At 30.6% G+C, this 15,457-nt stretch overlaps 1 protein-coding gene and 2 pseudogenes across 1 annotated transcript; 1 reads left to right on the forward strand and 2 right to left on the reverse strand.

Annotated features, from left to right (window-relative positions):
• The first annotated feature begins 2,034 nt into the window (after positions 1-2,034).
• LOC107922790 (probable arabinose 5-phosphate isomerase) lies at positions 2,035-4,004 on the forward strand. The gene is made up of 3 exons (XM_016852960.2): positions 2,035-2,815; positions 3,371-3,597; positions 3,719-4,004. Exons 1-3 carry the CDS (start codon positions 2,108-2,110, stop codon positions 3,873-3,875), a joined length of 1,092 nt encoding a protein of 363 aa, XP_016708449.1. The 5' UTR covers positions 2,035-2,107; the 3' UTR covers positions 3,876-4,004.
• A 2,649-nt stretch (positions 4,005-6,653) lies between these two features.
• LOC107923780 (adenylate isopentenyltransferase 3, chloroplastic-like) lies at positions 6,654-8,250 on the reverse strand (annotated as a pseudogene).
• An 872-nt stretch (positions 8,251-9,122) lies between these two features.
• Positions 9,123-14,124, reverse strand: LOC107923223 (protein CUP-SHAPED COTYLEDON 3-like; annotated as a pseudogene).
• Between the last annotated feature and the right edge of the window lie 1,333 nt (positions 14,125-15,457).

Below are 15,457 nucleotides of genomic sequence, written 5' to 3' on the forward strand. Positions count from 1 at the left end.
CCGGATATATCTCATCACATGCATGTTATTAGGGTGGACAAAAAAAGTTTGATTCCCACTGCTCCGCCCTCCATAATCCATGTCATTTTGGTGTAGGAGTAAGTGAGTGAGTATTCGATCGAATCGAGTCGAGTGAAATTGAGTTAAAATTTTTTGAGTTATCGAGTTAACAAATTCTATTTTAACAACCGAACTCAATTTGAATTATTTTCGAATCGAGTCAAATCGAGTCGAGTTAGCGAATCCTATTATTTATACTTAATATTGCATTTAAATGGACCTATTATTTAACTAGTAGATGAAGTACAAGATTATTTAACTACATGAACAATATAATAATTTAGTCTTTTAACTTAATGGATAAACATTTAGCAAAACGACGTAGTTTTGTCTTTTTTTATTTAGATTTTTGGATAACTCGAATTGTGTAATTCATATTCGAGTTAAACCAAAACTTAATTTTTTATTCGAGTTGATCCGAACAACTTGATTAACTCAAATAACTAGAACTATTTAATTCAAAATTTAAATTTTTTATCAAAGTTTTCAAATCAAATCAGATTTTACTCACCATAGGAATAGGAAATTAGCAGATACAGTTCAATTTTAACTGCTATATTGCTTTATCCTTTTCCTTAAAGGTGAACTCTATTGACTGCTACAAATGCAACTGTCCGCATGTTGGATGAAACTTAAATTTATGTCTTTTCTCATCTCCTGGCCCAATGCATTGGGCTTTATTCACAGTTCGGCTACTTGTCATTCCGTAACAGCATTAAACAAAAAAACAAACAGCCTATAATATAATTCCACGTAGTATTTAATATCTTTTTTTAAAATTTAATTTAATTCCTCGTGCTTTCTCTCTCTCTCACTCCTGTATGTAATATATGCATATATATATGGGAAAGTGTATGCAATGTAATACATGCACTGTTCAATAAATCTTCACATATGGCAGCAACAGGTAAATGCAAATAAGTTCATGGCACCATAGATTTCTTCTCTGAGTTTTAAAATAATCCATTAACTTCAAGCATTAGTATGGTATGATTTAAGAGCATACCCTCAATGATTACTAAGTTTTACTAACAATTACTAAGCATGTACTGTCAGAATCTACAATCTAGGACCAAAAAACATCAAGGGGGAACTGTTGCTATCTCCTTTGTCCGACGATGGTTTGATTTTCGGTTTCTTTATTGAGCCCGAATCTACTGCTTCTACACTCATTAAAACACACTTCACGCCTCGTCCTACAACACCGAGATGTGTGACCCTAGTAATCCCATTTGTATGAAAAGTGGAAACAGTTGGAGAGTAAAAAACTCCATTACTGTAAATAGTTTCCATTTGCGATGAGCTCCCCCACAAGACGACAGGAGATTCACTCTTCTCACGACCCTTGCCTTGGCAGAAGCCATAAACCATGACCATGAATATTTTGATATATATCAGTAGCCAGAAACTTAAGCTATGGTGTGTGTGTGTGAGAGAGAGAGAGAGAGAGAGAGTGTGTGTGTGTGTGTGTGGGGAGACAGGAGAGAGAGTGTAAAATTAGTTTTTATTTTAATTTAATTAAATTTAATATTAAAAATATTAAATGCCATGTGGCATCTTATTATAGGCTGTTTATTTTTTATGTTTTTGGACTAAAATATACAAAAGGATAATCGTATTAAGACTAAATTTAAATAAAAAAAGGGAATAATTCCAGGTAAATTTATGAATAAAGCTTAAAATTTATAGATTTTGATCTTATAAACTGATATTGAATTTTTTATTAAATTTCATTGTCACATAATTAACTTAATTTTATATATGTTGTGTTGATTTAGGGGACATCAAGTGGATATATTGTGTTATTACTTCACTTAAATTTAAAATTATATATTTCCTCTAAAAAATAAAAAAAATCCATTTAATAATTAATGTATTGAAATTTAAAAAAATTAATAAATACGTATACTCCATGCAGACGTATCCAAAACTAAACTCTTCCTTTATTTACCGCGAAAAATTAACTGCCAAATCTAGACGCGCTCATTTGAACCAAAGAAAAAAAGTAAAACTAAACGCGCTCTCTTTCTTCCTTCGCAAACATTTTATGCAAAAGGAAACAACGGAGAAAAAATATCAAGATCTGAGAGCATCAACAATGGGGTCGCTTCCTCCGTCACTGGACCTCCCATTACCGCCGTTGGGAAAGCCCCCTCACCTCCAACTCCTTTCCGAAACTACCCTTCTCAACCTCTTCAAATCCCAACAAAACCACCTCAATTACTTCTTCCAAAACCTCGACTTTTCCCAAGCATTATCCTTCACCCAAACCCTCCTCAATTCTCGTGGCACCATTTTCTTCTCCGGTGTCGGAAAATCCGGTTTCGTCGCCAGCAAGATCTCCCAAACCCTAGTCTCCCTAGACATCCGCTCCTCTTTCCTCTCCCCTCTCGACGCTCTCCACGGCGACATTGGCGCACTCTCCTCTGCCGACGTTCTCGTCCTCTTTTCTAAATCCGGCTCCACTGAAGAACTCCTTCGTCTCCTTCCCTGTGCCAGAGCCAAGGGGGTTTATCTCATTTCCGTTACCTCCTTTTCTAACAATGCCCTGGCCAACGCTTGCGACATGAATGTGCATCTGCCGTTGGAGAGGGAGTTGTGTCCCTTTGATCTGGCGCCGGTCACTTCCAATGCGATCCAGATGGTATTTGGCGACACCGTGGCTATTGCGCTTATGGGAGCTAGGAACTTGACTAAGGAGCAATACGCGGCCAATCATCCCGCTGGGAGGATTGGGAAAAGCCTTATTTTCAAGGTTTGCTTTTTCTCTTTTTTCCCCTTATTCTTAAATGCTGCCTTTCAGATTAGATTTTTGATAAATTTAATTGCTTCTGATGATGAGTCTTTTTTGTTAGTGGATGTTTAATGATCTTTGATAAAGTTGATCGCTCTCAAATTGTTCGAGATCTGGGCTTTCAAAGACTGTTCTTTTTGTTTGCTAATATTTGGTTCATATAAGAAGCTGCAGAACGATGAAAACTGCAAAAAAAAAAAAAAAGAATAATGTTTGATATATTGCTCGTTGTAGTAATTTTGATGCATTTATTTGAATTTCTATTTTTAGGGATCATGTCATTGTCAAGATAATTGGGATTGATGGACATTTGAAACTGAAATTTGTCCTCTTTTTTAGTTTTTCATTTTCCTTTCATTTTTTTCAGCTTAATTTGTGCTTTAGTTTCTTCATTGCTTAATTTTCAGAGGTAATGTGGAGGCAACATGAAGGACAAGAAAATAATCACTTAAAAAAAATAAAAAAATAAAAAACTTGGATTTGTAGAATGATGGATTGGGGCTTTTGTGTTTGTAGGTAAAAGACGTGATGAAGAAGAAAGATGAGCTTCCAATTTGCAAGGAAGGCGATTTGATAATGGAGCAACTGGTGGAGCTGAGTAGCAAAGGATGCGGATGCTTGGTGGTTATAGATGATGAATATCACTTGCTTGGCACATTTACAGACGGTGATTTGCGGCGTACTCTTATTAAGGCCAGTGGAGAAGCAATATTCAAGCTCAGAGTTGGAGACATGTGCAACAGGTAAATATGCAAATGGAGCATTTTCAAATGAGTTGTAATAAATTGTGAAGTTGCTTCTCATTACCAGATCATCTTGTTTTGTGTCAAGTCACTTGATATTATATCCTTTTGGTTATATCAGGGAACCGAGAACCATTGGTCCGGATGCAATGGCAGTGGAAGCCATGCAAAAGATGGAATCACCACCTTCTCCTGTACAATTTCTGCCTGTTATTGATCATCAAAATGTCTTGATTGGCATTGTCACATTGCATGGATTAGTGTCAGCTGGCCTTTGAGATGTATGTCTGGATTTCAATGTGACATAAGTGTTGACTAGAATTTATTGTTCAAACTATGATAGGATCTTATGTATACTGGACATAATTTCTGACCAATTTATTTATTCTATGTGATATGTTTGAGCATTTAAAGAGTAAATTTTTAGCTTGCTTTCGGCTTTGCAGTAGGCACCACGAGTTCATACTAGAACAATTATTTACACAAGTTGATCCCACCATGATAGTTCAGTTTAAGAAGCAGACAAGCTTTATTTGTAATAACAGAGGAAAAAATTATCAGACATCATACTCTGCTATGGAGCTGAAATTTGGTTTTTCTTTTTTTATGTAACGAGGTCATTACTTCAGCATTTTCTGTAACACCGTCATACTCGACCCAATCGCCGAGTTAAGTCATCAAGATGTCACAATCATTGCCAGAACAATTACTGAGAATTTCTGACCAATTTATCATATTATTTGATTAATGTGGATTATTTTACTCATTTTAGTAATAATGGAACCCCCAGTTGGGGTTCTACATCGAGACGTCACTAATTGACTTGGGCTTGTCGCAACATTATCTCCATTTTCTTACAATTTCCACGTTTTTTTCTTATATCAATACCTAAATTGTATTCAGAGGTCATAACCACCATTTCATTTTATATGTCATCCACTTATATCTATTTCTAACCTCAAGTCCTCATAAAAACATGATATTCAATTAAAGATTACAAAGTTTATAAAAATTAACACAAATATTAAAATTTTACAACTAATTCGATTGGAGGACTTGCGCTTTCTAAAATAATTTACTCACTTTATGTATATTTCATATTTATTTTTAAATTGTGCTAATCAATTTAATTCTTCATAAACTTTTAACCAAGATTCCAATATCACATTAATTAACAATTATTCAATTATTATTTTATCAATTCGTTTAAACATTCTCACGTATATTAAGCATTCCATCACTTATAACCATTTCGTAACATTTTATATTCATATATTTTTTTCCTCCTCCTCTCCAATCTACATCTTTTATGTATATATTTATCAGAATTTTTAGCTTTTAATATAACATGCTTGTATGTAACATTATCTATAATTCCACTATTTACTTATGTGCTCATATCAAAATTGTCTACTTGTGTTATAGTTACTAAATTATTTATATATTGAGCTACAGAATTTGAAATTATGATCCGCTTGATGTTTTTAAAATTAGACTCAAATATCTTTTCACTATAAAATTTTAGAATTTCTACTTTAGTCAATCAGTACAGTAAATTCTTCAAAATTTTCCCTGTTCTACTATTTGAGAGCTTCGATATTTCTTTACTAAAAAATAATTATATCTTAGTACAAGGTTCGGATCATATTTCTGTTTGTTTCTCTTGAAAATAGACCCATTAATCATTTAAGAATATAAATTTCATCTCCTAATAGTTTTTATACAAATTTTGATGAAATTTCAAAATCAAAACAGGAAATCTGAATCTATTCTTACCTTGTCCCATAAAAATTAATATATCTCAAAATCTATAATTCCGTTACTTATACCATTTCTTCCATACGAAACTAAACTCAATAAACTTTAATTTTAACCTCTAATTATATTTCTACAATTTATTAAATTTGAAAGTTGTACTACTGTTGCCCTCCATAAACTATTTGATGAAATAATTAGATTAAGTATGTTATTCTTTACTCAATACTCATAACCATATTCTACACCAAAATCAAATCAAGAATAAACCTTTCGTAAGTAGAAAAAAGTACGAACTTGTTTTCTTTTCTTGAATTCAACCCCTCTCTTTTAAATCCAAAATTTTCCATCATCTATCATTTTGTTTTTCTCCTTTCATCCTTCTTTTTCTCTTCACTTTGCCAAGCTTTTCCTTCATTTTTTTCTTCTACTAATTAATTTCCATGGTAGAAAATAATCTTATAACACTTTAAGATATCAAATTAGGCTATAATTGTAGGTAAAACTCAAAGAAAATCCATGAAAAATATTTTCTTCTTCTTTTTTTCTCTCTTATCTTCTTTTTTTCTTTATTTTCATTCTGTCTTTCCTTCTCTCCTGCTGCTTGCTGCCGTCCCGATAGAATAATATATATAAAATTCTACATTTTTTTTTCCTTTCAATTTTACCCTTATTTTCCTCCAACCAATTAAAATTCAACATATTTCATTCTTAATTACCAAATATTTCCATTAAACTTTACACCTCACTAGCTTAGGAATTTTAACCTATCTCCAAATATCAATTTAATATAGTAAAATTACATTTAGGTCCTCACCTACAATTTGGGAAATTACACTTTAGTCCTTATATTTTTCCATTTTATTCAACTTAATCCTTCTTTCAATTTTCCAAATTCACATATCAATATGTCTCCATTTCAAATTCATAAAAATATATTTATTAAATTTTCACCCTTTTCTTAAAATGATAAATTACACTTGGCCCCTTAACTTTCTCATATTTATATTTTTATCCTTATAATTTTAAATACTTATATTAAAGCCACAACACTTTTTATATTTTTACGATGAAGGGGTTTCGGGATGTTACATTTTCCTTTTCTTACAATATAGATACATGGAACAATGGAACTATGTTATAATTAAATTTAAGTGTAATTATTTATAATTATATGTATTTGATATGTTTGAATAACTATTCAATTTTTAGGGAAGAGGTCAAGAATTAGAGAAATTATAGAAGAAATTAATCTGGATATTAAGAAGAAAAGAACTACCAACCAAACACACCAAAAAGGAGAAGAGGAAAAATGCTTTCATATCATTAAATGGCAGGGGGCATTGAATTTGAGCATCTTTTTTTTTCCCCAAAAAAGGGAGTTCCATTAAGTAGCATATCTCAAATATTTTAAAACATCGGAATGTATCAATTTACTAGTTATTGTCTGTCAGATACGATTTTACAGCATGATACCACAAGCCAGTGAAGGCACTCTTCTAAGGTTGGGTTTAGTGACCACTGACCAGGGTCTGAGGGCTGAAATTATATAGAAATTCCGCCACTATCTCCGTACTATGACCTGCTACAAGCTTTTTCCATGCCTCATCTGCATCCTTACCACGCCTGCCGAAAACCTCCGTGGCATCCACAATGTGTGTCTTCCAGTTCTTCTTGTTCCTCAGCCGGTGGATCTTCTCCAATTGCCGACAAGCTAATTTGCAGGTGTTCCTTTTGATTTCTTGTATTGCTTCTTGCAGCAGTTTACCACGTTGTTGTTTGTCCAAATATGGTTCGGCTCTAAAGTAGCGGTCGAATCCAGGGACTCCAATACAATGGCTTTCCTAATCCCCACTGCGTAGTTGGCATTGGCGTCGAAGAAACTCCTTACCTCATCGACCATCCCCATTTCCACCATCTTATCTACTCGCTCTGATACGTACTGATGGAGCACCGGCATTGCTACATGTACACATAGGAAACAACATTCGTATCTAGATCGGAACTGAAAGTCCTCATCGTCAACTAAGGCCTCGATGTATGAATTCGAGCCCCCGACTATGATCGGAACACGGCCGCCGGCCAAAATCGAATCCATGGCAATGTGAAGCCATGTCAACAAAATCCGTTGCCGTGAAATCTGTGTAGGGACTTATTTCACCTAACAGATGGTGTGGAACCCCATACCGTTCTTCCTCGGGGATCTTGTTGGTCGTTATGTCGAGTCCGGCATATGCTTTTATTTTATCCGAATTTATTATTTCGGCCGGGAACCGGGTAGCAAGGTCAATGGAAAGCCGTGACTTGCCGGTTCCAGTCGCTCCCATTATGATCACAACCATCTCTTTTTCTAGCCTTGGCCTAAAGAAATTGGATTTGAGCTCCCCAGGAGGTTTTTGTAGTAAAGACGTTGTTTGCTTGCACAAAGAGAAGGAAACTAACATGATTGGTACCTGTTAAGAAATAGCAACATTTTAAGTAAAAAATAGTTGAGAACTAATCTTTTCATTCCATTTGAATGACAATAAATTAAACAAGCAAATAATTGTTCTTTCTGGGAAATCTTACCTTATGGTCTATGCAGGAGCAAACTGAGATCCAATAAGACGGTCCAAAGAGTGATATACTAATTAAAAATCAGAGAATTTTATATGTGAAAGAAAGTAATTAGAGACAACTACACAAGTGACAACGAAGGTGGAGCAAAGTTATTTATACGCAAAGGTGTTAACTTGCAGTCTACTTTTTTAGAAGGTTATAATTACTAGTAGGAAGAGGAGTTTAAGTGTCGGGTCGGATCCAATAAAAAATTTAAGCCCATTTACTAAGTTTAGATTCGGGCTCGGTCCAAAAAATAAGTCTAAGATTTTGCCTAAATCTAGCCGGATAAAAATGCTAAAATTCGAGTCCAATTTGGCTCGCCTGTAATACTTTTTTATATTATTTCTTATGTAATTTTTTTTTTAAAAATATAACACATCAAAATACTAAAAACACTAAAATAAATATATATACTTAAATAACACTAAGATATGTACAATTTAATAAGCAAATACGTCTAAAATAGTAACAAAATTAATAATAAAATAAGAGTTATATAATATCTAAATAATAACAACAAAATAATATTAATATAATAGTAAAAATAGTAACAAAATAGTGAAAAAAACAAGAAAATAGCACTTCTTTTTCCTTTTTTTTTCATATTCAAGTCAGACCAGATTAAGAAAGCCTTATCGAGACCCGACATTAATCTTATTTTTTTGTCTAAACTCACTTTTTAAACTTTTATTTTTATCCAAACTCTTTCATTTTTTGAGGAACCTTCATGCAGGGCATGTACGTCTACTAATAGCTACTCTATTTTAAAAGTAACTCAAGGTTTAGCAGAACAAGAGGCGATGATAGCTGGCAAAGGACTAGTAAATGCTTGAAATGAGTTTAAAAATAAAAATAACCACCACAACTGGGAATTGGATGGCTTATCATCATTTATAGGCACATGTTAACGCAATCTCTCACCTGGACTGGATTTCAACTACAAGGTGTTTCTATCTTCAAAATAAAAAAACAGGAGGCTGTGAAATTTCAAAATTTCCTACCATTTTAATGATATTTTCAAAACTTGTTCAAATGAACAATGACACTGACAGAATATATGGTCATCAATTACTTCGGCCAAGTCAACAACAGGAAAAATTTCAACACTGCGCTAGGCGCAGACACTGCAATCAGACAGGTAAAAGGTGAATTGGCTGGCTCCTATCTCATCCACAATGTTGACTATGAAACTGATAATGTAGCTGTAAAATGTACGTACATTTCATTGGGTGATATACCCATACCAATGCGGATGTTTGACCCTTGTTATTAAGCTAGCTCAAATCTACTTGTAAAGAATAATTATATGCTTTATATATAGTTTTTACAATGCCCAATGTTGAAGACAAAAATAAATAAACCCTAAACTAGAAAATACACAAATCTTCTACCCATCCGTTTCAACATGAGTTTCATTTATCTTCGAAGGCAAACATCACAGATTCCTTTTTCCCTCCCTTAAATATTCAATGTCTTCCATAGGAAACCAGACTGTTATTAATCTCAAATCTCATGTCCTCCAAGTTGGAAGCCACCCCATGAACATCCCAAGCTGTTTTCTTCCATGTCCCACAAGAATTCATAGCCATCATCAACTTTGGAGCTAACTTCATTGCTGTTGTTCTCTTGATGGGAATTATATTGAAGCAGGTTTAGCAAGCATTGGGCGTGGCTTTGATAGGTAGGTGTGGCGGTGGACAAAGAGCTGATATGTTGGTAGGCTGTTTCGTGGGCATGATGAGTTGATGAGGTCTCCAACATCATTGGGGAGCTGAGTTTGGTGCTGTTCTCTTCTTTGCTCTTGTGAAACACTCTACATAAAACCCACTCTTCCTGTATATATAGCAGTACATGTCAATGTTTCAACTTATCAGCTTTACATACATAATATAATATATGGGCCCAAATAGAGTTCCAACATTAACATTCAGAAAAACTATCATTGGTTTTAAAATGATTTACATTAATCAAATGTCATCATAATAAATGTATAAATCAACACCAATAATTAAGATAATTATAAACGAGCATGGTAGAAAAGAGCAGGTAGGTAGCGATAGATACCTTAGGAGGCAAATGTGGAGTGTGGAGGCGGAATTCATGCATGATCCATCCAGTTTTGATACCATTGGGAGCTCGGTTTCTATAAAACACCAATGTTTTCCTCATCCCAACCACCTCTTCCGTTGTTGGGTCCAACACCATTCGATCTTTCCCTGTTGCTTTCCAGTAACCTGATGTCGTCGCCCGATTCGTTCGGAACCCCGTCGCGTATTTCCGGTCTCGGAAGCTAAAGAAATACCATTCATTTGCATTCAACTTTGCCACCTCTGTTAATTTAATCAAGTCCCCAATTAATCCCATGCAAACACAAATATATATTTTTAATTGTTTATGCTGTATTTTCCTTTTAATCAACATAAATTTTTATTAAAAAAAATCCTATCTTTTCACTAACTTTTCCTCCCTGAATTACTTAAGAGTGTTGGTAAGTCTTTGTCACCGTATGGGTTATGTCTAATAAAGCTACAAGGCTTTGTCGGGCATGATAAGGAAATAATTCCTTTGGAAAAGAGGGTTAATTCCACTTTACGTCTTTAAATTATGGCTAAAAAAATAGTTTAAAAATATTTACGTCATATCACTAATTTTATCATTATTTAAGACAATATATCAGTTTAAATTTGACATGGATCATATTTCTAAAATACTTGTGTATCTATTAAATAATCCTAATTTTGATTGAAATTGCATATTTGTTTTAAACATCATACCCATGCGATTTATATATGTTGGTATTTAACACCCAAATTGACAATTAGCCTAACAAAAAGAAGCTGATTAATACAATATTATTACTTTGACATTTCAATTAAAGTGCTGTGAAGGTAAATGACCAATATAAAATCTAGGTTATAGTTTCAGTACATTTGATAAAATTAACAGTAATTGTTTTTGTCAAATGATGATATAATATTAAAAATATCAACAACATAAGAGAACAATGATAAAAAGGATTTTGTTAACATTTTAATATGAGATATTAAATAAGTTGAATTTGTCTAATATTAAGAATATCTTAGACACCAACAATTACGTATACAGTTCTCTTTATTGTTTGCTTCTATATTTAGAAAAATCTTATCTTATATAACACTAAAACAAGAACTACCACATGTTAATAAGAAAAAAATAATTAAGGAGTCAAAAAAGTGAATGCTTCTATTTATAGGTCACATTTTAGAGTCCAAGAATTGTCTTATGTAACTCTATGTTTTCAATTAACTTAACTCCTGATATTGTAATAATTTTCCTTATAATTTAATATTAGGACTTGCTATTTTTGGGTGTATATAGGAAAAAGGATACTCTTAAATTAGAAAGTGCAGGAGCTAGCAAAAAGATAAATAAAGAAGACATATGGGGGGCAAATGTATATTTACGTATGCAGCTGTTTTTGCTGCCTAAGAGAGTTGGCAATATAAACAAATTATATATTATCATTTCTTTCATCTATAACTTTTACTTCACAAACTACTTCACCTTATAAAACACCTCTTACTGATTTTGAAAGAAAAAGATATCAATGATTTTGGTCTATAGTTAGTAAAATCTACATTTTATTTGAATTAAATTATTATGTTGATTTACGAATAAGATTTTGATTTAATGTCGAAGATTTTAAAATTTTAATATTTAAATTTTATTATGTGTAAATTTTATCACTATATTATTTAATTTTATACTTGTAATGATATAACAATTATAAATATTAACATAATTATAAGTACTCAAACAAAACAAAAAAATAAGAAAAATGAAAAAAATACTCTTTTTTTATATATAAAAAAAAAAGGTTAATACTATTTTTTATATGACAAAAAATTATTAGTGAATTCATATTCAAAGAAATTTGGCTAAATGCTTAGTTCGGTTTTCAAATTATATATGTTTTTCATTTTGGTTTCTAATTATTATTTTTTATCTCAGGCTACATTTCATTACACAATTTAGCTGAATACATTAAAAAAAAAAAAAGCTAGCACATCACATTATTAGAGCGTGCCACATTACCTTCTTTTATTTTTTAATATTATGCATTATATTAATAAAAATCAAAATATATCATATATAACATATAAATATTTTAAATTTTCAAAAAGACCAATTTTTAAAAAAATAAAGTTAGAAAATTTTGAAATATATAAATGTAAATTAAAGTTAAAATAATATATAAAAATTTCAAATTTTAAGAAAAATAAAAAATTAATTAGTTAATTTTTTTTAAAGAAAAGCCTCCTCAAAATTTCCAAATATATATTCTATAATTTGCAATAGTTTTTTTTTTTTTTTGCAAAACACCCTTAAATATATAAAAATTCAAAACAATAGATCAGAATTTCAAAAATATTGAAAAAATTTAACTAAAAAAACATAAATCCTATTCCCTTCAACATAATTGAGTATATGCAATATGTTTACTGCTCTATTGCCTTTCAAACCTATAAACAACCATTAATTTAATACTCTATTTCCTTCAGCATAATTGAATTAAACTGATTTGATTAGATAGAATTAATATTTATAAAAATAACTTTTTAATTAATTATAAATATATTTATTTTTTAGTGAGGTTTAACATATGAATTAAGAATAAATAAATGTATACATTATATATACTATTATATTACCAATATATTAATATTATCTTTATATATAACATTAATTTCACACATTTAATTTTTATTAATTATAAAAAAAATTAATTTAACGTGATTAATTATTATCATATTTATACATAAGAATTATATTTATTTAATTCAAAAACTTAGATTTTTTTTAATTTATCAATTATATTCATGAATTTACAGATTTATAATTTTATTAATTAATAATATTGTATTATTTAATTACTTCTCAAATATATATTTTTACTTTTTTTTAAGTCTAGTTAGATCTGACCTAAGTTAATAAAAGACATAATAATCTATTTGACCCTCTAATTTTACAATAAAATGTTATATTAACCTTTTATTTAACTTTTCACTTTTTTTAGCTGTTAAATTTGAGATGTTTGTCAAAATATCCCAAAATGAATAGGAAAGTTAACCTTTTGTTCACTTTTTTTATGAGGCATATACATGGATGTCATGTTAACAATTAATTAAATTTTTAATTTAAAAAAACAAAAAAAATTATAAAATATTTTTAATATTTTAAAAATAAATAATTATTAACGTGGTATATATGTAGACTACCACTTGAATGACACATCAGAAAACTTAACAAACGTTAATTTTTTTCATATATATTGAGATGTGGTTTGATAAAAATATATATAAATTTAAAAACTAAAAAAGATAAAAAAAATTAAATGAAAAGTTAAAATAATTTTTTAAAACAAATTTTGAATGGTAAGTGATTATGCGTTTAAATGAAAACCTTAAATGTAAGAAGTTAATAATAGAATAGATATACATACAGACATGTAAATGCATGTATACGGGTTTCTAAACATGTGTGAGAGAGATGCAATGTAATGTAATCTAAGAAATTGACGTGCTTCCTTTCCCGTCCATCTCATCTCTCTCTATTCCATTCTAGAGAGAGGAAAAAAAAACATGTTTACGTGTCTGATGTTTCTAACAGCAAACATGGCTGGCGGCCTGAGGCTTTGTGCCACTGATCACAATAATTCAATAATTTTCCTCTCTGTTTGTATTTTCAAAGACACACCACCAACAGGAATGAAAGAATAAGATTCCAAAGGAAAATTAAAGGAGAGAGGTGGTACCAGGAAGCTGCCATGGCTCGCATGTATGCAGATCAATTTCCACCAAAGTACCCTTCAACACTTGCTCATTCGCTATCTTTTTGTAGAGATAATGGCACACCAACTCCTCATCGCTTGGATAAAACCTAAACCCAGGTGGCAGTGTTGCTCCTATGTCCCTTAGCCCCATTTTTATCTAACCACCAAAAATGGGATCTCAATAAATTAGAAAAAAGAAGGCAGAGGGGAAAGTTTTTGTATAAGATAGGAGGAGATTGATTGAATGTAAATGAAGTGAAAGAAGATGAAATTTCTTTGATTAGGACTTGAAAATTAATGCATATATACAAGAGGAAAGCTTAGGATGAAGATTATTAAATTGTCTTTGGCTGTTAGAATTTCTTGGTGTAATCTACCATATATGTATATATAGGGAGCAATGGCCATGCTTGTGTAATTAGTTAGATAGAATTGGGATGTTAGAGGAAGACCAAAGTTACAAGAAATCTTCCCTATTAATGTTTTTTTTTTTTAGGATATACATTGGGAAAATTCCAAACAATTTCATTAGACAAACACTGAAATGAAATAGCTTCTTCTTTTTTTAATTTATGACATTATTTATGTAAAACAAAAATATCTAAAATAAAAAATATGAATTTTTATATAATGTATATTAATGATAGTGTTTATTAATCCCACAAATAAAATTAAATAATTATCCCATTATTAAAGCTGGACATGTATTATAATTTAGTAATTTGCATTTTGAAAATCCTGGAAAATATTTACATTTTATGGTCAATTTTTCATGCTCATCTGGCTATAGTATATATTTTTGGTATAATCATAAGAAAATATCTATATTTTATGGTGAATTTTTCATGCTCATTATGTAATTTGGCATAATTATATGTGTTATCCTTCATATTATGAAATTATATTCAAATCGAATATAATATTAAAGTAAAATTCTCTTAATAAAATTAACTTTCAATTTTTTAACTCGTTTATTAATTATTTATAATATATTTTAATGTATATAAAATAAATGAAAAATGGAAATTAAATCACAAAATTAATGGGATAGACTTCCCTTCATTAAAAAGAATAGGAAATAAAAATTAAAAGGTGAGAATTCCATGAAAGAGGGGCCATATTATCATCTTCGTGAAACTAAAAAGAAAAGATAACCTAATGTCCCCAACCACGTGAACCATTTCACAGGACTGACCAACAACATAATAAGTATTATTATAAGAATTTAACCAAAGAAAATATAAATAACCAAAATCATAGTGGTGGAATATTATTAATTTAATATAGAAGAAGAAAATTGCTAACTTAATAATTATGGACTCCCGTGTCTCTCATCCCTTCTAACTGTTGCTGAAGTAGGAAATAACTTATCTGCCTAAACATTAATAAATACCTTTTCTTCTTATTTTTTTATTTTAAGTGAATAATAATAATAAATATTTTATTGAGTTGGTGTCAACTATTAATTGAGTCGTGATTCAATAAATTACATAATTTATCCGTAATGATATTTGAACGTGGGACACCATCCATTTATAATTTTTTTATTTACGATTTGAACTAAAGCGATTTTTAGTTTTTATTTGAATTTTAATAAGTATGTATGTGTTCTAAATTTTTATATATTTGTGTATATGAATAATGTTGTTGATTGAGTTAGTGTCACAAATGAACATGACACCAACTCAAAAT

Source organism: Gossypium hirsutum, chromosome A11 (genome assembly GCF_007990345.1).
Source record: "Gossypium hirsutum isolate 1008001.06 chromosome A11, Gossypium_hirsutum_v2.1, whole genome shotgun sequence".
Taxonomy (NCBI): Eukaryota; Viridiplantae; Streptophyta; class Magnoliopsida; order Malvales; family Malvaceae; genus Gossypium; species Gossypium hirsutum.